Here is a 21,195-nt window from a genome sequence, read left to right as displayed (position 1 = left end):
ATCTCAGTCTGTTCTCATAAGATTTTCTAATCACTGGGTTTTTGTTGGGGTTTTTGCTGTCTTTTGGTAGAATGCTCTCACTAAATATCACCGGAGCCTAATAGAAAGGGCCATAGTCTCCTCTGGAAAAAGGACATTTTTATAACAGCTGAGCAAATGTTAAACATGCAACAACCCTCACAAAATGTAACAGGGTAGGGATTACTTCAAGCAGTCAAAACTGGCTTCCTAACAAGAAACCAAGTTGACAATGGGAAATGGTGCACTCATGTTCATTATTTGTTCAGTTAGAGAGTCTGTGCTTGTTTACACGGGATAGTATTTTTTCTCATGCTGGTCTCACATATTCAGGGTTTGTGCTACATAATTTGGGAGCGGTCAGTTAAGTATATTCAATACAGGGTCAAGGTACATACAGCATATTAGACAACACTTGCAAAATAGCACCTGACCACACCAGCTAAAGAAGGGCAGAAATAAAGTCCCTCATTTCCCACAGGAGCAGGCAGAATTAGAGGGGACACTGTTAATACACCCTACAGGATGGTACAATTGAACCAGCATCTGATTTCACACAGCAGGTGCAAATTGCAGCTCAAGAGGTACATGAGATAAGGGCTATACTGCGTCAGACCAATGGTCTGTCTAGCCCAGTATCCTGTCTGCTGACAGTGGCCAATGCCAGATGCTTCTGAGGGAATAATGGAACAGGTAATCATCAAGTGATCCATTCTGAGTTTCAGACAAACAGAGGCTAGGGACACCCTCCGTACCCATTCCTGGCTAATAACCATTGATGGACCTATCCTCCATGAATACATCTACTTTTTTGAACCCTGTTATAGTCTTAACCTTCACAACAGGCAGCATGTCATGGGTTGACTGGGTGTTGTGTGAAGAAATACTTCTGTTTGTTTTAAACTGCTGCCTATTAATATCATTTAGTGACCCTTCCTTCTTGTTATGAGAAGGAGTAAACACCACCTCCTAGGGTGCACACTGGCACCAAAACACAGGCACAGCTCTGGAAATAAAATGTAAACTGAAGGCCTGAGCCTCTACCTACTGTGTAAGAAAAGAGAGCTCTGGTCAGAAACAGGGTATGTGACACTGTTAGCTTGAAAAAGGAGTTCAATACTAGCTCCTTTCTGACTCAGGTGAGCGTTATGTATATTGAAAGATGAGGATTGGATTCCCGTTCACTTCAACACGAGACAGTGAAAAGGCCTATGTAGGCTTATGGTAATTGGAATGGGGTTTATGTAACACAATAGTATCAAACAGGTGCTTATTTCCTGAACGTATTTAAACAGCTATTTCATTTTATTTGTGCACACGCTCTACAGCAAAGGTGCAGGCTCTGTCAGTTAAATTCCAATTACTCCCAACTTACACTGAAGAATTTAAAAATACCCATCCTCTAAAGAAGTTACTTGATAATATATTTATTAGTATGAGATTAAACTGGTAGCCATCTGAAAGAATAAAGTAATTAAAAGTATTTTCATACATTTTAGACACTATACACGCAGTTGTCATAAGTCTTCTTTAGTTGGGTTAAAAGGAAGCAAGCCTGATGCACTTTTAGCTCTTGAGTCTATAGGACTTTTAAAAAAAACCAATTAAAGGAGACATACTACTAAACAATCCCAAGTATGACAATACATTTAAAAATAAATATAGAAATATAAACAAGTCAAAAAGTAGTTATGATGCCCTATGTTTCATGGCAATACAGGACTCTTGCCCGTTTCACTGGGAAGAGTTCTCTACACAAAAGCATTGACTAACTTTGAGATGCAGTTTGATAACAGCACAAGCATGCTTGACAAATATTGTTTAGGAGGATCTCTAACAACCTTGTGTGAGAGACTAGATAAGCATGATTGAAGTACCACCAACTTACAAGGAATCCTGATAGAGCTCAAACAATCTGGGACTAAGTACCCCCAGTGAGATTTCCATTACAAAAAATATCCAAGTTCACTTAATCAGCAAGCACTATAATTTCAACATCTCACACATTTTGGTCAGTTAAAGTAAAAGTAATCCAATACAAACACCAAATAATTTAGGACAAAAATTTAAAACAAATAGGATTTGGCACATGCTAGAACAGACTTCCTTCCTTAAGAGGTGAAATACATATTGGAACAGAGACAAGCTTGAGAAATGAGACCAAAATAGCATTATTTTAAACAGATGTACAGTACAAGATTTGCTCTCAATATTCAGATTCCAGCAGCATGCGTGGGTGTACTAGGCTGGTTGAGGCCTATAGTCGAACAAAGCCATCCTGCAAAATCCACTTCCTCAGCTTCAGATCTCTTAATGAAAACATGAATCTATAAGAGAGACAGAAGGAAAGAGAATGAGCTAAACAAGATAATGGGACACAGATTAAAACAATTAAAATTATTAACATGGAAATAAAACTTTAAAAAAGTCTAATTTACTTTCACCATTCATGTTTCTTTTTATTTTGTATTGCACTCAACATGATCCGATTAGTTAATTTCATTTTTCAGGTTTTATATGCTAGTATAATGAAGCAATACGTGTTGCAAAACATTCTCCAGGAACTCCAACTGTCCTGCACCATAAATATGGTGTCTGATTACAAAGACAATCACCTTAGTGTGCAGTAAGTTAGAATCACAATTATCCAAGATAGGTAAAGTCAGTATTATGCCTTCATACATTGCTACATTTCCACTATATTAAGTGGGGAGAAATTTGGTTACCTCTTCTCATCCATGATTTACATTTAGGGTTGGGAGAGAGGAAGTCTTAATTCATCTTCCCTTTCTGCTGCAGACTGAGGCCCTGATCTTGCAAGTTACTTTACATGAAGTGAATGGAGTCTGCCCATGCAGAGTGACTTGCAGGACTAGGGAGCGAGTGCTGCAAATCCACTATATCCTTTGATTTAGCTCTTCTAAAAATACTTTGATGGTTAAAAAAAGGGAAGCTGTATGTTCCCCCAAAACAGTCCAAGATGTTCCAGCAGATAACAACCAGCCACAATAAAGGAACATGGAGTTACTGTCTCTTCCTCTGAAGATAACCAATATATTTTATAAATTTAATTACTAAATTAAAGCAAAGAGACTGGTCTGTCTGCAGCTCATTTAATAGTGAAAGGGAAGTTTAAGAGGTGAATAATCTGTCCTCATTGTAATTAACAAATATCAGAAAGATGTTTCTATTAAGATACTGGTTTTAAAAAAAATGACAGAACCTATCACCACCCAAATTAAGGACCTAAAACAACTAGCTGGATCCTGCTAAGGTCACAGTGAACCACTAGAATAGTGCAGTGACCTTAAAGCTGCCTTTATAGGGTAGCTGAGGATTCTTGCCATGTGGGAGAATCGTGGAATGGCCACCTTTTATGTCAACTCTTTCTGGCCCGAGGGGGCTGTTCTTGGGGCAGGAAGGAATAGAGCTGGAGCCTGATGCAGTCCACCAATCCCAGGCTGGCAGAATTTTCTCTAAGAGTCTGTTCAAACTAACTTGTGCTAGGAGCCAGTTTGGTGCTGGTCACAGGGTCGCAACGAGTGAAAAGACAGCTTACACCAGTCTTTGCCTCCCTCTTTGCTCAGGTGAGCTGATAATTCTACCTGGGCTCTTCTAAAGGACCAAATTGCATAGAGCTATAGTCCTGGGTTATCTAATAAGGACCAGAATTTCTTAATAACTGAGCAAAGAGCTTTCACTCACCATGAGTTGCTTCAAATCTGCTCTCTCTGCTGGATTTTTTATTAAGCTAAAAAAAAAAAAACACACACACACACACACACAACATGGTAATAGAAAACATCAAAGGTATTGAGTAATTTTCTCTTGTAAAGGACAGGCTTTACCAGCAGGTTGTGCTGATCAATTTTTCAGTGTCCTAGATACGTTTTTCTTACCGCACCTCTAAGCATTATAGTAGTGCAATTTCCACCGATTATACATTTAAGGGTCTAAGCAATTACCTTTTTAGGTGTTCATAAATGGGTAGTAAAATTATCTCAAGGCTGTAACTTCATATATGAAATTATCCCGGGCGTTGTGCTGTATGTGTTTGTGGGGGCAGGAATACATGACAGGAACCCAGCTGGCAAGGATTCCTATGATTTGTGTGTTAAACTGAATTTTCAGTGTGCAAAATATGGATGTTTCCAGGCCTGAAAATCCCTTCCCCGATCATCATTCTTCGGACTGAGGAGGAGCAAGAGGGACTCCTTTTGAGCCTCCCAGCTGGAAGGGGCTGCTGGCACTGTGTGTTTTGTCCACATCCCCTACTCCTCTTGGGAGCTGAAAATGCTGCAGCTCTGATTAGTCAAGACGCCTCAGCTCCAGGAACCAAGAAATAAGATTCCAGGTTTGTTAAATATAAGTTAAAAATTAAACATAATTTCCATAGGAAGTGAATCCACACAGAAAACACCCTGTTCACTACAAGTTTGATTATTGAAGTGGCCACAAGTTTTGGATAACTGGGGAAAGTTCTAGTGTAAATAATCACTGTGGGGAGACAGGACCAAGTACTAAAAGTGTGGATGATTCAGTACCTGATTCTGCAACCGTACCTACTGGGTATAGTGCTTCCTAACCTGCACACCTTCAATAGGATTACTTATGGCTGTAAGCACTACACCCAGCAGTACGAGTTTACAGGATCAGGCCTCAAGTTTGTACTGTATTCTCTTTTGCAGGTAACATTACATAAAGACCACTGAGTCTTGACTATGTGAAAACATTTGTTCACACCTCCACAAAGTAGCAGTGTTCACATTTGGAGAAAGAACTAATCTCTTTGCTTTGGGATCCTTTTAAAGCAAATACATTTTCTGACTAAAATCAAAACTAATGTCCCAAATATGGTCCCCATGAAGCTTAATCACCTCATAAAACACTCACCATTTGTTCACAAAATCTTGAAATTCAGGACTGAAAACACCACTGGGCAATTTTGGAGGAGGCTGGAAATGAAATCAATGGTAGATTAAAGCAAAAGGAATGAGTGATGTTCTCACATCTCAATGGGTTGATTATTTTTGTATTATAAGTCTGTATATAGCTTGTTGGGCCCAGTGGTGTAACAGCAGCACTATCTGTGCTATCCTTCAGGGCTGAGGCGTTGGAGTAAGGACAAGATGACTCTTGCTTTCAGACCAGTGCAGATTAGATACACTGACGTGATTTCAGAAAGGAAACCTTTCCTACTACACTTTACAATTAACACTGGCCAGCTTTTAGAATGGCATTAGCAATGGCTGAACTATAGGTGCTCAGGTGACAGCTGGCCTAAGGGGAAACGTTACCATAATGTGTATTATACAAACTGCAAGTTGCACCCGCTTACACTAGGATTCTTCCCTCACATTTCCTACTGTTGCCACAGCTGGTACAGCTCTGCTGATGGCAGCCAAAGGAGGAGTGCTCAGATAGACAAGATGCTGCCGTTTTAAGTTCTGTTTTCTCTAACCCTGCCTAGGATGAGTCCATATGACACATTTAAACAGAGGCTTCCTGAGTCTCTTGCTAGGGTACGGCTTACTCCCGGCTGTCCCTAATGATAGGCAGTGATTCAATGCCACAGTCCAATCTTAACTTATTAAGTGTCTTTATTAAAAGAAGAAAGCACTCCCACCTGCATTACTAAACAGAAGGAAGAGTCTGTTTTTAAAAGTTACAAATTAACACTGTAATGTCGCCACGTTAGCTATATGCTCCTCACCACAGTTCCCTTCTCTGGAAACTTTACCTGCCGATGATGGACCCAGATGCTGCTAAGCACCATGCACAGTTCACATTAATTTTTCTATGTATAGCTGCCAACAATGAGGGCTTCAAACAGCCTTACAGCAAGTATGTACTGTATAATTCAATTTGTATACATTGCCATCCTCTAGAGGTAGTGGAGGGAGAGGCCATTTACATATCTTTATTTGCATAACATTTGTAGCCTAATTTAAATATCCTGCCAGAGAATTTGTAGTCAGGTTCTGAATTAAAAATCATTAGTTAAAATCCAAGCATTTTGGTAAGACAAGAGTTATTTTATGTAAAAGGTGAGCAGACACTGCCTTCTCCTCCATGTTGTTAACTACTGGATTCGAGTTAAATTACACACTTACACTAGTGAGTAATTTAATGCACATGAGTAACCCTATTGAACTCAATGGGCCTACTCTTATGCAGAGAGTTACTCCTGTGTGTAAGTGTTTGCACAGTCAGGGCCTTAATGTATTAAGTAAGCTAAAACCAGCTGTATTTCAAGAATGAAAACATATACTTAGTGTTTCCATAGTAATACATGTGCAATCACATTTACTATAGAATGACAAGTGTTTGCAAGGGTCATGGGCTTGGCAGCAAGTCAGATTTTGAAACTTATATTTATATATATTTATTGCTCATGGATTACAAACATGAATCATCAGTAAATGCTTACAAAAGACAGAAGCCATTTTATACGTGAGGATGATGAAAACGCAAGTGTGTACACGCACACATGTTTATTTGTATCCATAATAATGCCTCTCTCTGTCCCAGTTTCTGAAGACTCAGTGCAGCTAGGAGTAAGAGCTGAAGCAATATATCAGCCTTGATGTTTTAACATCCACATTTTCAGTCCAAAGCACAAGATTCTGCAATGATACCCACTGTTAAGTCTGCTCGACTGACCCAAGGAGAGGTATAGTAAAGCTCTCTGATATAACAGCATGAGAGGAGTTCTTTTTAGTGTCTTTTAGAAACAGATGCAGTAGCACAGTGGTTTTCAAACTTTTGTACTGGTGACCCCTTTCACACAGCAAGCCTCTGAGTGCGACCTCCCCTTATAAATTAAAAACACATTTGTATATATTTAACACCACTATAAATGCTGGAGGCAAAGCAGGGTTTGGGGTGGAGGCTGACAGCTCATGACCCCCCATGTAATAACCTCGTGACCCCTGAGGGGTCCCGATCCCCAGTTTGAGAACCCCTGCAGTAGCATAACTGTAACCCAGGTAAAATCTAGTACTCAAGGAGAACCAAACATGCTGACTGGTAATTATGAGTGTCCTAGAAATGCCTATACATGAATCACCGGTAATCATATTTAATTTATTTGACTTTAGTAGCTTGTTGATCCCTTGGTACTGGTATTTCTCTTGTTCTTTATGGCAGGTCAGCCCTTGCCAGCACATAGAAGATGATGCAATAAAGACAAGCACTGGAATTACGTGAGTTTAGCTGTAGTTGGAGAATTCAGTGAAAATCTTGGTAACAAGTTTTAACAGGCATTTTTGTCCTAAAACACAAAACCACACTTCAAAATTGACAAAATACTAGACTAACTAAACTCTATTTTAGAGATACAACAATTATACCGGTAAAACAAAGACAGGGATAGTTAAGCAGGCACTTGATATTACTCTCTGCCACCCTCTTTAACCATGCGTCATTGGAAAGCCACAGACCTATTTAAAGGCTGATCTTCGGTTGCAATAGATTACGCCAAATGTATCCCACGTGTAATTTCTAGAGCCCTGCAAATCCATGGGTATCCGCAGACCATTTTTGCAGATTGTGGATAAGATGCGGATACAAATTTTGTATCCGTGCAGGGCTCTAATAACTTCATTCAAGCCAGTGCATTTGCAGCAGGGATGAGTTTGGTCCACTGTGTTTTTAAAGAGAGCTAAAAGGCTTGTTTTACAATATACACTAAAAAAAAAAAAGCACCTTAAATATGGACCCCCAAAATCTTGAATTAACAGTTTAAAAGGGAGTTCTCATAGATGTAAACAGCTTTTTACCTCATTGACGATGTAGTCCAGAAGTTCAAAGATTGCCATTGGAGGCCTGCTGTCTGGTCCATAGGCTACAAATGGATGATATATGTTGAAAAATAAACCAGACTGTTTGTAAAATAAGGCAGAAATACATTCAGTCTGACAATACTACGGTTTTGCTCTTTCAAACGCATCGTCCTATTGGGGAAGGGTACAGGCACAGGTCTGCTTGACAAAGGCAGCAAAGTTCTAATAGCTTCTTCCTGGGGGCTCCAGGAAGCTGGAAGGACAGTGTGAATCTGGATTTCCCTCTTATCCCCCGTCCCACCGCACCTTTGGGCTATGTATTCCTCCCATCAAACCCATCCAACTTTCACATGCTACACTGCATCAGTCACTTACAGCTCATTGGTCGGCCAGGTGTTCTTTGCCTGGGTGAAGTCTCAGAAACTGGAGAGTCTCCCTCTACTGGGCAGCCAAACATCAGCTCCAGCTCCTTGGAATCAGGAGGGGGAATTGGGTATCTGCCAATGGCCATTTCTACCAATGACAATCCCATACTCCAGATGTCTGATTGCACTGAATAATGAGTACCTTGGAGTCTTTCCGGCTACAAAAAAAGGCAAAACACTAAGAAATAAAAAAATCACACACTGCAATAACCTGGAAAGAGTGATGGATAAAATAAACACTTGAGCATATGAATAAATGACTTTAAAAAAATCATTATGGCAGTCAGGGAGTCCATAATCGACTTTTTTAAAGCGTATGGAATCTGAACTCTCATCAGTTCCTTAAACCTCAGGTACTTTGATCTTTAACAATTAAAGACCATCATTACAATTTCATCACAATCTAAAAACAAACATTGAATCACTAACCATCAGTAGCACAACTCAGATACCCAATTCAGTTAAATTTATAGAAATGTACCTTTAATGAAGTGTTTAAAACATTTTGTTAATGGTGATTTACTACTTTTTGCAACAGAAAATACTAGTGTTTGAGGTAGTATCTTAGTATTGCAACAGAATTCATTGCTAGAACTCACATGTAAATTGAAAAATAAGAAAATAAAAGTTATTTTGGGGCAATCAAGGATTCACCCCTTTCCTCAAGAAAGGAAGAGGGGAAAACTTTAAAGATTTTCTAAATGTCACAAGACAAGCTTGCCTTTTGAGGTGGTTCAAGGTCCAGCCTCTACCTACGTCAGATTTCTGTCCAGAAGACAGGCATTCTGAAACGGACAGCTCTCCAGGCCTGAAGAAGAGCTCCATGTTAGCTCAAAAACCTTGTCTCTACCACCAACAGAAACTGGTCCAATAAAAGATATTATCTCTCCTGCCTTAGCTCTCGAGGGCACACGGAAACTGTAGACCGTGCAGTAGTGCATTTTGCAAAAGCCTTAAATTCCACTTGGGTTTCCATTGCGCTGTTGCACAGCTCACAGTTCCCATACCCTGAGAATTATAGTCCCAGAATGCCTCTGCGCTAGGCAGAAAGTAGGCATTGTAAAAGGTCAACTTTCCTGTGACACAATGAAACTGGGGCTCAAACACATTGGTGTGTATCTATTTACTGTATTTCAAAGGAGTAATTTGCCAACTGCGGGCTGTATAGCATGACTCAGGAGAGGTGAAATGTTTACCACAGCTCCTGTAGTTCATTTAATAGGCAAACAGTTAGCATTTGCTCATGAGTATAAAAATACTCTTTAAAAATATTTGTTCTTAACAAAAAGAACAATTTCAATGACTCAAGTACTTTTAAATAAAAGGAAATACTTATCAATGTGGAGAATGTACTTATTACGCAACAATATACTCCAATTTCAGATGTTTCTTTTTCAAAATACTTCTTTTACTTCTGAAGAAAAACAGATTTAAATTCTTTAAAAGGTTTTTCAAAAGTGAGAGTCTGTGCTATTCAAATATATGTTCAGCTTGTAAAAGAAGTGTGTGTAAGTTTCCTGGAGTGCTTTATTGACAAGTATAAAAACAAAGGAGGAAAATATTTCAGATAGTTTCCATGTGGGATGGGCACATTCAAAATCATTCAGATGTTGAAATGTAACGTTATTGGGATTGTGTTCTACTTAGGAAAGATTAGAGCACAGAAAGGACAAAGAGAAAAAAAAAAGTCTCATGTAAAGATTAAAAATGCAATATACATGGTGTACGCACTCATGCCAACCTACCCTTTCAGCAAGTGGGAATTATGTAGGTAGGAGCCTCTCTAACAGATGGCACATCATCAGCTACAAATATGGTTTTATTTTTTAAAATTGAATCGCACATTGGGGAAATGAAACATGTATTTCAGGTACAGTCACACTCTAACTAGTCCAGCCATTCCAACAAAAAAAAAAAAAAAAAAAAAAATCACTTGAAAAGGTTCTCAAGATGTCCATGAAAACAGTGTATAAAGTGAAAAACACAGACTGAAATATAGTCAGTTACTGCACTTGCTTTATTAGTATTGTGTGGCCAAAACCAACCAAACAAAAAAAAAAAAAAAAAAAACAAACACACAACAAACAGTAGTAAAGACTGAAAACACACTCCCTCTTGTAGTTTTAGCATATAAAAATAGTCCACATAGTTCCCATATACGTTTTTCTTTGAGAATGCTCAATACAAAACTTCATTTTGCCCTTCCCCCCGCCCCCCTTTATTGAGCCTCAAGTTCTCCAGAAGATCAAAGACTCGAATGAACACATTTAGACATTCATACCTTGAAAACTGAGTTTTACAGTCTGATATTCCTATAGGATGTCAGCGTGGTCTATAGCCATTAAACCCTTTAACCAATGACAACCGTAAACCACTATAACAAGTGTAATTGGTGTTTTATTAATCACATACTATTTCTGCAAGTTCATACTTAGACCTTCTCCAATGTCCCACCTGAGTTGGAGCCAAAGCCCTTTTAGAATAACTACCAGATTTTGGGCAGAAAGGAAGCCACCCCAAAGGGGGATAAATTCTAGAGTTTGCTAGAGTATTAGATGAAAAACAAAAGTGAATGAATGAGAAGTAGAAGGCAGCATGGAAGTAGCCATGAGAATGACCTATATGTGGCAGTAAGTGCATCAGAATAGTGTATAGTGGACAGGAGATAGAAAATAGCTCCAAGCTAATCTCCCTGTATTGAGACATCAAAATCAGATGTTGCCTGCAAAATTATCATGGTCCAGCAAAGCCTTTTTGCCTGTAGTTTGAAAAACAGTGCTGAGAGAGACACTGAGCAATATCAGTAATTGCCTGCAAAATTCAAACAGTACTGCAGAGAACAAATAGATTCACCACCATGATTTGATGTTTGAAATACAATGCCATGGGACTGACCTAGACCTTCAACCTGTGGAAGCGACCTGTCAGTGGAAACTGAAGCTATGCGACACTTTGTTCCTGATCAGAAGAAAAATAAAAACACATCAGAGTCGGGGCAAAAAAATGAGGAGCTGTGACAATGTTTTGCTGTTTAACAGAGCCCACAAAGCTCAAGTTTGGAAAGTAAATTGCTGGTTCACTTCTAATCTGACACCCACCTCGGATGACAAATGGAGAAGATGGTATCCTGAAAAGTAGGATCCATTCTTAGTAGAATGAGCAGTATGCCTTTTCCCCCCCCCTTTGTTTTTAGGTCCAGGCTCAATTTCATAACTACAGAAGAAACTCTCCGGTTTCAGAGCAGCAGCCGTGTTGTCTGTATCCGCAAAAAGAAAAGGAGTACTTGTGGCACCTTAGAGACTAACACATTTATTTGAGCATAAGCTTTCGTGAGCTACAGCTCACCAATGAAGTGAGCTGTAGCTCACGAAAGCTTATGCTCAAATAAATGTGTTAGTCTCTAAGGTGCCACAAGTACTCCTTTTCTTTTTGCGGATACAGACAACACGGCTGCTACTCTGAAACTTGAATACTTCAGTGAGGCAGTGAGTAATATCTGTAAGTTACTGTAATGATGGCAGTTGTGGTTTCTTGTCTGATCACCAAAAATTATACCACAATGCATAGTAAACTCAAAGCTAAAAGAGCTGTACTTACTGACATGTAGGACCGTGTCCCCACGAACGAGTTTGCCATTGAATCTATCAGTTGTCCACTGACGCCAAAATCACAAAGCTTGATTTCACCTCTAGAGTTTACCAAAATGTTAGATGGTTTAACATCTGAAAAAAAAAAAAAATGAATGGATGAGAGATAGATAGATATCTAACATGGGAATATTTGACAATGAAAGTAACAAAGGTGGGAGTAACCATGTGCCTCCCTTTGTTCTCCTTTTAACTTCCAACCTGATTCCCTTCCTCTCCCTGGAAGGTACAAAAGGTTTATGTTAAAGTTTAAATCTCATTCAGAATTTCATGTTTTTCCAATGTACATTTCGTAGTGTCTACAACATTCTTGTAAGGACTTGCACATTTGGGTCTCAAACATGGTAATATGTACTTTCAAACTTAACTCCATTTTGATGGCTTTTTTTTTGGTGCCTAGGAATATTAAAAAAAAAATTAATAATCTATACATTTCAGTTTACTGGGTCATTAAATGAAATGCAACCATGTGTCCTATCATCCCAAAAACTAATAAAAATATTTGTGTGTGTAAAAACACAGCAATTTCTTATCTTTAGCAAATAAACTCACAGTAAATGGGCTATTTTAAACTGAAACACTGTATTAAATTAAATGTTCGTTTAGTTTGAGATCAAGTTTACCTGAGAAGGAAGAAAAACTGGCTGAGATTATACATTCAGCACTACTTCCCTAAATGGAAGCCTAATGCAGGTCTTTAGTAACTAGGCAACTAACAACCACCTGCTCATGTATGCTAAAGTGCTGGGAGCATTTCTTTTAATCTTTTTGTTGTAGGTATAAGAAGTTTCTCAATATAACCAAGTACTTACCCAGAGTCATTCCCAATGAATTACAGGGTTTATAAAACAGGCAGCCACATTTGCAAAGAATGCCACCAATGAGTTTAAAAAAAACACAAACAAAAAAAAGGTCATTATAAATTGGTTTGGACTGAGGGAGGAATTGAACTTTCAAAATTCCTGTTTGTGCATCTGTGACCCCAGAGCACACTGACTTCAATTCCTCCCTTAGTTACTATAGTCTCATCACTCAAATCAAAACATTACTCAAGAGGTAGGTGGGGAAAGATCTGTGCTGACACTCTTTTCTATACATTGCATTTTTACTGAATACAGAACACTCTGTGCTGTTAGCAAGCAGACAGCACTTAGATAGCAGGTGATGAGGCCTTGGAAATACCTCAAATGGATAGATTAGACACAGCCTAAAATAGCTTTCAGGAAGTTGGATGCTTCATGGCAAGCTGGGCAAACACAGTACGCACAGGACGCTTGAAGCAGAATCTTTTCTGTTTTATCCACTGCTGTTGCACATTTTAACACGTAGCCTTAGCAGCTCCCACCCCAGGCATCTTTTCTTCTATATTCTAGTTCAGAATTTATATAAAAAAATTCTCCAGGCAGCTTGCAACACATCCCCAAAGGAGTCCGTCTGCAGTTCATGTCCGTAGCAGGGTAATCTTGGAAAGCGGATGCTAATACAGCACTCCAAAATAGGGAGGGCTCTGTGTAAAAGGTTACACTTGAGTTGGAGAGAGACATACAGACCAGGAAACAGAGGTGGTGGGTAAATGTTATTTGCCTTTTGAAATTCTTGTTGTTGTTTCTGGTTCCGAGCATCACCACTCTAGAACAGGTCATTTGAAGATGCTCAGGCACACTGAAGTGCTTTTTCAATGCCTTCCAGAGCTCCTTGGCTCAGCTACAGTAGCATCAATCCAGAGTAATTGCACAGAACTCAGCGCTAGCTTTAAGTTACAGCAAATCCACACACTGACCTAATATGGGGCCACACACAGCATGGCCCCAAGATCTCAAGATGGAGGGATGCTGCACACATGACGCTCTCCCCTCCTGCAGAGAAGAGGAGCTCAGATGCCTTCACAATAGTCTCCCTCCCTGCTACACAGAGCCCCAAGAAGATATCCACAGGGATGCATCCCATTCCTAGCCCCGTGGAGATCTCCTAGGAAAGATAATACACCTACTGCTTTACCATGGAGCCTTTTCTGCAACATCGATTTCCCCTTTACGGGCAGAAAGAGCTCCTGGGGGAGTCCTTGGTAGTACGACTCCCCTAGAGCCTGCTGCCAGGCAGCATGTGCAGGGGGCCTCAATGCAGGCAGAGATCCTTAGAGACCATCGTGGGCTCAGGGCCAGCCTGGCAGCAAATTCCAGGCGGGGGGAAACCCCACCTCCGCAACAGAACAACCGAGGGGATTCTACACAACAGGAGCCTCAAGGAGATTTCCTCCCCCTTAGCTAGGTCACTACCTACTGATGTAGGAGGGATCCAGCCGATGGTCTCTCTCTGCAGTAAATCTTTAAGCTTGAAATTCCACTCATTAGCAGGGTTACCATACGTCCAGGTTTTCCCCCTCAACATCGCCCCTTTTTTCTGATCTTCCGCCCTCTATCCAGGCGGATTTTTCTAAGAAGACACAGCGTCTGATTTTTGAGGAACAGATGTTGCAGCTGAGAAAGCAGTCGTTGCGCCCCGATTGGTCCCTCCCCTGCAGCCACAGCAGCTGGATCAGGCCCACCCAGACCCCAGCTCCCAGCACTAGGGAGGGGGAGAGCCCCACAGGGAGGTGCTGACTGATGGCTGTTGCTGCATCCCAAGTCTGTGCCAGCTGCCCTGCCACCGTGACAGGGAGCGACATTGCCCCCCCACCTCAAGGGTGAGGCCGCAGGTACCCCTTCCAGCACCCCTGAGGTACCCCTATCCAGTATACACACACCCCTCCAGCACCCCACAACTGTACCCTCCCTCCAGCTCCCCCTATCCAGCAGTGTCCTCTTTTTGGGAACCTGAAACAGAATAACCCTAGTCGTAAGAAAGCAGCAGCCACGGATCAGCACTTTGGGGCCAGCAGTGAGAGGTTATAAAAACTCCTGGATACCCAAGGACTTTCGGACAAGGCTTGTTAGCCATGTTTTGGTTTTGGGACAGGTGAGGGTGGGAATGTTCATAAGACACCTTGAAGCCACAGCAGCCCCTGGAAAAATGCTGAATGCCATATTTATATTAGTTATATTTATGCACGTACCCACCAGTTTGGTATGTAATGCAGGCACAGAAGAAATTTTTAAAAACCTATCGTCATCTCATTTGACAGCTCTCGCTGAGCAGCACAAACATTTCATCTTCATCTTTTCACAGCAAAAGAAACAATTAAAATGTCAGCGTTCCATTGTCAGTGAACTTCTAACAGTACCTCTGGTCCTGGGGACTACCTGCAATACAGCTTGTCTCTGAAGGCTTAAACTGTGTCTTGCGTGTGTTTTTCTACTGACAACTCTGATAATCACATGTTGTAGCTCTTACAATAGCCCAGCAAACCCTGGACTTTGAAATAAAGCCTGCCATTCTTTGAGCATATTCATTGTCTGCTTAAAGCTTCCGATTCGAACGAGAACATGATGTTTGGAACTCCACTGCCCACCCCACACCTCTGTAAACAGCTTGCTCTTGAGCAGCTTCCCTGCAGCCAGTATTTTCCCCAACACAATTTGTATTGCCCAAATGGAACAAGCATGTCAAAACACCCTTCACAATGGAAACATTTGGCTGTGACACTGAGGGAAAGGACAAACCCAAGGAAATCAGTCTCGGGCTCTGTACTATCACACAGGAGAGCTGGCCAGAGTGTGCTGCAGGAGCCATGTACTCAACCCTTGGAGAAGGTGAAAGGGCATGTCGCACGTCACTTAACATCAGTCCCTCCAGACAACTGAGGAATGGCGCTGAGCATACCCAGCCAGTCCTCTCAAGACAGAAAGATGGATATACAACACTGAATAGAGGAGGGTGCTAAATAGAGCAATTCATAAGGAAAGCCATAAAGAACCACTGTGGTCATCGAGTCTGACTTTCTCTAGAACGCAGGCCATAGAACTTCCCTGAGTTCATTCCAGTTTGAGCTAAAAAGAAAAGGAGTACTTGTGGCACCTTAGAGACTAAAATTTATTTGAGCATAAGCTTTCATGAGCTACAGCTCACTTCATCAGATGCATTCGGTGGAAAACCGATTAAGTTTGAGCTAGAGCATATCTTTTAAAAATATATCCAATCTTGACTTACACATTTTCAGTGTTGAATAATCCACCACAACCGTTGGTATATTGTTCTAACAGTTAATTACCCTCACTGCTAAAAATTTGCATCTTATTTCCAGTGGGGGTCTTCAGAGTTTATGGGGATGTGAAGAAACCTCCTTATAACCTCATCCTTTGCACACAAACAATCATGTAAAAGAATAAAAACCCTATATGAAAGTATAGTTGATAGCAATTGGAATTTTATCCTGGCTCATCTGCAGGTGCTATGTGCTATTTTTATTCATGTAGTGATGGTTTCTTTTAAAAAAAAAAAAAAACCCACACACCCCAAACCAATACAACTATCACGTCATTTATCTTAATACTCTGCAACAAGGAGTTTCATGGGTTAGTCACAGTATGGAAATTTGTTTCCCCATCATTTGGAGCCTTTTTATTCTAGTAGTATGGAAGAGTATACCTTTATCATACCTCTGCTTAATCCTTGCAAAAGAGTCCTAATCCTTTTAGCCTGGTAAACTCTTGATACTACCTGCCTCTCCTTTCCTCTTCTCCAGTTATTCTTGCCTTATGTCCACTTGATTTAATTCTTTCTTTCCAAAGTTTTTCCAGTTCTCCTTTTAGAGAGGAGGACCAAAACTAAACACAGCATTCCAAATGAGTTAATCTATATAAAGGGATAACATTTTCCATTCTCCTCTTAATGCACCCTAATGACTTCTTCACTGTCTATCATGATGCCTGAATAGTTTTTCTGAAAGGTCACAGCTAGTTCAGGAGCCACCTGTGTCTCTAAGGGTAGTCTACACTGCCCACGTTATGGCGTGGTTGAGGCAGCGTAGACACGCTTTATCACCGGGGTAGAGCTCTCCCAGTGATAAAAAAAAACTCCACCCCGAACGGATCCCAACGATAAAGCGCTGTCTATACTGTGCTTTTCGGCGCTAAAATTTTGGTTGCTCAGAGGGGTGTTTTTTCACACCCCTAAACAACTGAAGTCTTAGCGCTGAAAGTCATGTTGTTTAGTTACCTAGTTTCACTTGGTCTCTCTGCAGGTCTTCATCATTCACCCTGCTTTTGATTAATTAACTAATTTTGTGTCACCAACAAGTTTGCCTTTCTCCTTCATTCTCTTTCTCCAGATCAGCATTATTATTACTATTTATCTGTGTTAAAGTAATGCCTAGAAGTCAGGGCCCCATTGTGCTAGTTACTGTGACGTGTTGTGGACCAAATATACTAGCTCTGGACCTCAAGAGCACTCTATTGTTAACATCTTATGATAAAATACCCTTTTTTGTGAAAAAAATGTAAGTTTGTTTTGTTTTGTTTAAAGCATTGCCATAATGTTCCTTTGTTTTATTGCCCAGCTATGCTGCAAAGTCAGTTACGCTGACCAACGGTAGCTGCAGTCAATTGCATTAATGCAAATGCGTGTGCTATATGGCCTACAGTTTCCAAGTACTTATTGATTCCTATTAAGCAGATATATCCTAATTCCACCCAATCTCCAAAAGATATTGACAGTGCAATGTGATCCAAGAAACAGCCAGGAAAAATTAAAGGACACAGGCACATAGCTTAGGCCCATAATGTTGATTCTGTATTTCACTCTACCTGAGAATAGGTATTATCCTGAATGTTTTGTTTAAATAGATCAAAGAGAGAAAGCACGTTCCTGCAGCTCAGGGGAGGGAAGGGAAGTTGTTTTGTTTTCCAGCACTGCAGGGAAGGTTTAAAACAACCAGCACTATGTGAAGTTCATGACAACCCAAATGTGAAATTGGCGCAACTGTTTTGCCCAAGCAGAATTAAATGCAAAGCTGCAAAAACTGTGACAAGAACATTTGATTTATAAAATACATTCTGTATTAATAAGTGTTATTAGTAGAGCTAAGCCAGAACAAAAACCTGAATCTGAACATCTATGAGTTTTAGAAAAGGGAGAGTGCGTGTTTAAAATAATATTATTATAACTTCTTACAAAGTTCTGGACCAAGACAGCAGAGATTTATCTGTGAAGCCATGTTTTTGTAGAAAGTCACTTGATTGCTGTAATCTTACAATATCAGCATAGTTGCCAGAGGTTTTTTGCTGGAGAGATAATCCATATGGTTCAATCTGAAATGGGATCATTTGGGGACTTTCATTCCACGGTACGAGTTCACATTTTGTATCTCACCATTAAGGGAACGTAACTTGGTGCAATATAGACCATCTACTTTAAATAGGTGATACTGTTTGCTATGCGTGGTAGGATCGTAGGCCTAGTCTGCACTACAGACTTCTGCTGGCATAGCTACGTCGGGGTCAGGATTGTGAAGAGATGTGACAGAGTGGTACCAACAAAAGCCACCAACGTAGATGAAGTTATAGTTGCAAAACTGTGCTTTTACTAGTATAGCTTCTTTTGCTTGGGGGAACTAGAATAAGCTATACCAGCAAAATTGCTTTTTTGTCGGTAACAAGGTACATCCACACTAGGACCCCTTTCGTGGTATAATATAAACAGTATAGCTAGATAAGTAAAGCGCTCCTAATGTAGACATGGCCTAAGTTTTCCCAAGCACTTTAGTTTGCTTGGGTTCTCCTTTATTTAGTACCCCAGCTCCAGGTCCATATGCAACTTGGGGCTCTTTATTCAAGACAGAGATCAAGGAAGTCTCAGGAAAGGTGATCTGCAATAGGAGTAAAAAAGCTACTTTAACTTTAAAAATCAGCCAAGTGCCTTAGATAGCAGGATAAAGGGGTAGAGGTGGGGCATGAAGTCAGCTTTATACAGCGTCCCTCTGTGGTCCATTGAAGTCACATGACCAATACACTGGCTTCTCTTGTGCTGCTGCTGCTGGAGCTGAAGAGCCAATGCTCTCTCGCTGTGGCTCTCACAAAAACATTACCTCTGCCAACTGGGCACGGAGAGGAACCTGTATTACACTCACCAGAGACTTGCACTGAGACGTTACAGAAAGTGAGAGTCCACACGCTGGAACTTGTGTGGAACTCAGATATGAACATGTGTCAAGATAAGGAAATATATTGACTGCTTCTCCTCCTTTTGATCTTGTAGCTCATGGTATCACCTTAAGGTACAAAGGATTCATCTTAATATGATTTTTAACACTCTGCTTTGCCTAGCACCCCACAACTCTAAAAGAGTTTCTCTACCGAGACTATGTAGTGTGGGTAAACTGAATACATTCCTGACCCTGTTAACGCACAGTACAACAAAGCTGAATACAAAATGCACTGTTTGCAGATATATAGCTCATTGGCTGTATGGAGCACATGTAAGTGGATAACATAGATAAACTGAACGAATGTAAAGGAGGAACTTCTGTTGGTCCATGCACTTTGAAAGAGCAGCCTCTGATGCATCCATGAGCGTGAGGGATGACTGCACTTAAACAGAGTCAAAGCTACTGCACCAGAATTTATCTGATTTACAAATTGTAAACCTAAAGCTCAGGCCAACCCACCATAAGGAACAGTTGGCCCTAAAGTTCGGCTAAAAATTGTCAGAACCTGACTAAGTGGTGCAAGACCCTTAGCACAAACAGTATCACCAGGTTAAGTTTTGGCCAATGCCTTTTACAGCGTTTACCATATATCTGAAGCTAGAGGACTTTTACCAGCTATTCATTATGGGATTGCTCTCTGTTCTCTGTGATTGGACAGTGGTCAGGGATCAGTCTGGAAACTAAAGAGAGTGCTAAGCTCTACCCATCAGAGACACCCATCATGGCAGATTATGCAAGCTCTAATCATGCATGTTCTCTGGGCTCCTGGCACTTGGCTCGCCCTTGGTAGGATGTGAATACACAAAGGGTCTCTGCCTTTGCTGGACTCCTTGGGTTTGGCTTCCCCTTGACAAGCCTCAGATGTTCCACTGGCGTTTATGAGCTTCACTCCCTCTTGGGAGGGAGGTGGAGATGCCTAGCTGGGCTCTGCTAGGTTACTCCTTTATTGGGTGTGTATATGGGTAGGAGTGGCTGTATGGGTAGAAGTGGCTACCAAAGCCACTCACTCCTGGGGCCAAATGGGCTGTCACTCTCAGTAGATTTGGGCAGATCTTCATAATAAGATTTTCCCTTTTCTTCCATACATGCTTTGATAAGCAATGAAATTGTAAGGAATGTTGACATTTAAGGTATTATCAGTGGGCATCTGAGTTAGCACCCATCTAAATGAACAGGCAGGGCTTCACACCTCAGAATTATTTCAGGTTGTGCAAACAGGCAGCTGTCACAGCATCAGTTAGTCTCAAAAACGTGACTCAAGTGTATCCCAGCAACAATGGCCATAGAGACAAAAACTCTTTTTAATTAACGGATTGTTAGATTCCAGAGAACAAGGAAGGAGCGTGAAAGACATGCCACTACGCCTTAGCCCTGTGTACTAGTTCAATCCAAGCCTTGCCAGTGTCATCTTCCGTTCTACTGCACTAGAAAAAAAGCAGGCACTGCTTACACTATTAGGTGACACTGCCAGTGAGGAGCCAAACATCAGAAAGCAGGGATCACTTCATAAATGACACAATCAGCCCCTTCACATCACCTGACAGATTGATGCTTCATATCTAGCATCTAAGCCAAGCCAGAAAGTCAGAGTCCTCAATGCACTCCCAAAAATCAGTCAAAGCTGTTCAATGGGTCACCAACCAAGACAATGAAACATGTTGGCATTCACTTTAAGATATACTTTCGAAAGATCATAAATCTTTAACAGTCAACTTGACAAAGAAAGCTCCATTGCAGGCCTGATCCAAAGCACATGGATGTCAAAGAAAATACTCCCTTTAACTACAATGGTTTTGGATTAATCCCTCATTCTACTTGCAGCATTTACAGGGCTCTCATAGAGAGCTGCAATTCTCACCATGTCCTAACTGTGAAATAGTACTTTTTAAAATCAAGTTTTAATTAAAAAACTTCTGCTATTGAGTGTGTTATATGACAGCCGCCAGAGGAGTGAAAAATGACACCCATTTGTGATGGTGATAGAATGGAGGCTCAGTATCAGAGATAGCAAGTGAGATTCCATCCAGCTTTATTAGGGATTTAAAATCAAAAGGACATCTGTAGCTCCTTGATATGTACCAACAAATTCAAACAGCAGACTTCTTATTCAAATTATTTAAAATGTTTTTCACTGCACTTCAACAGTGGTTTTCCATCTCTCATATTGATTTCCACTACTCCACTAACACCAGCATCCCAAGATAATGACTGGCAGCAGGAGGTCCAGAAGTGCTAATATT

General features: G+C 40.7%; 1 protein-coding gene across 2 annotated transcripts in view; it reads right to left on the bottom strand.

Moving 5' to 3' along the window:
• Positions 1 to 36: 36 nt before the first annotated feature.
• The window catches only part of MAP2K1 (mitogen-activated protein kinase kinase 1), a 67,985-nt gene continuing 46,826 nt past the window's right edge, over positions 37 to 21,195 (bottom strand). For both annotated transcript variants that reach the window (XM_038419307.2, XM_038419308.2), the window contains 6 exons: positions 11,825 to 11,949; positions 8,178 to 8,385; positions 7,800 to 7,864; positions 4,912 to 4,973; positions 3,724 to 3,769; positions 37 to 2,345 (listed from right to left, as the gene is read on the bottom strand). In XM_038419307.2, the coding sequence (XP_038275235.1) occupies positions 2,232 to 2,345; positions 3,724 to 3,769; positions 4,912 to 4,973; positions 7,800 to 7,864; positions 8,178 to 8,385; positions 11,825 to 11,949 (620 nt within the window). In that variant the 3' untranslated portion in view covers positions 37 to 2,231. The remainder of the gene's footprint in view (positions 2,346 to 3,723; positions 3,770 to 4,911; positions 4,974 to 7,799; positions 7,865 to 8,177; positions 8,386 to 11,824; positions 11,950 to 21,195) is intronic.

This window comes from Dermochelys coriacea, chromosome 10, assembly GCF_009764565.3.
Source record: "Dermochelys coriacea isolate rDerCor1 chromosome 10, rDerCor1.pri.v4, whole genome shotgun sequence".
NCBI classification, from domain to species: Eukaryota; Metazoa; Chordata; order Testudines; family Dermochelyidae; genus Dermochelys; species Dermochelys coriacea.
Note: the sequence above shows the minus strand (reverse complement) of the source record. Positions and strands in the feature narration are given on the sequence as shown.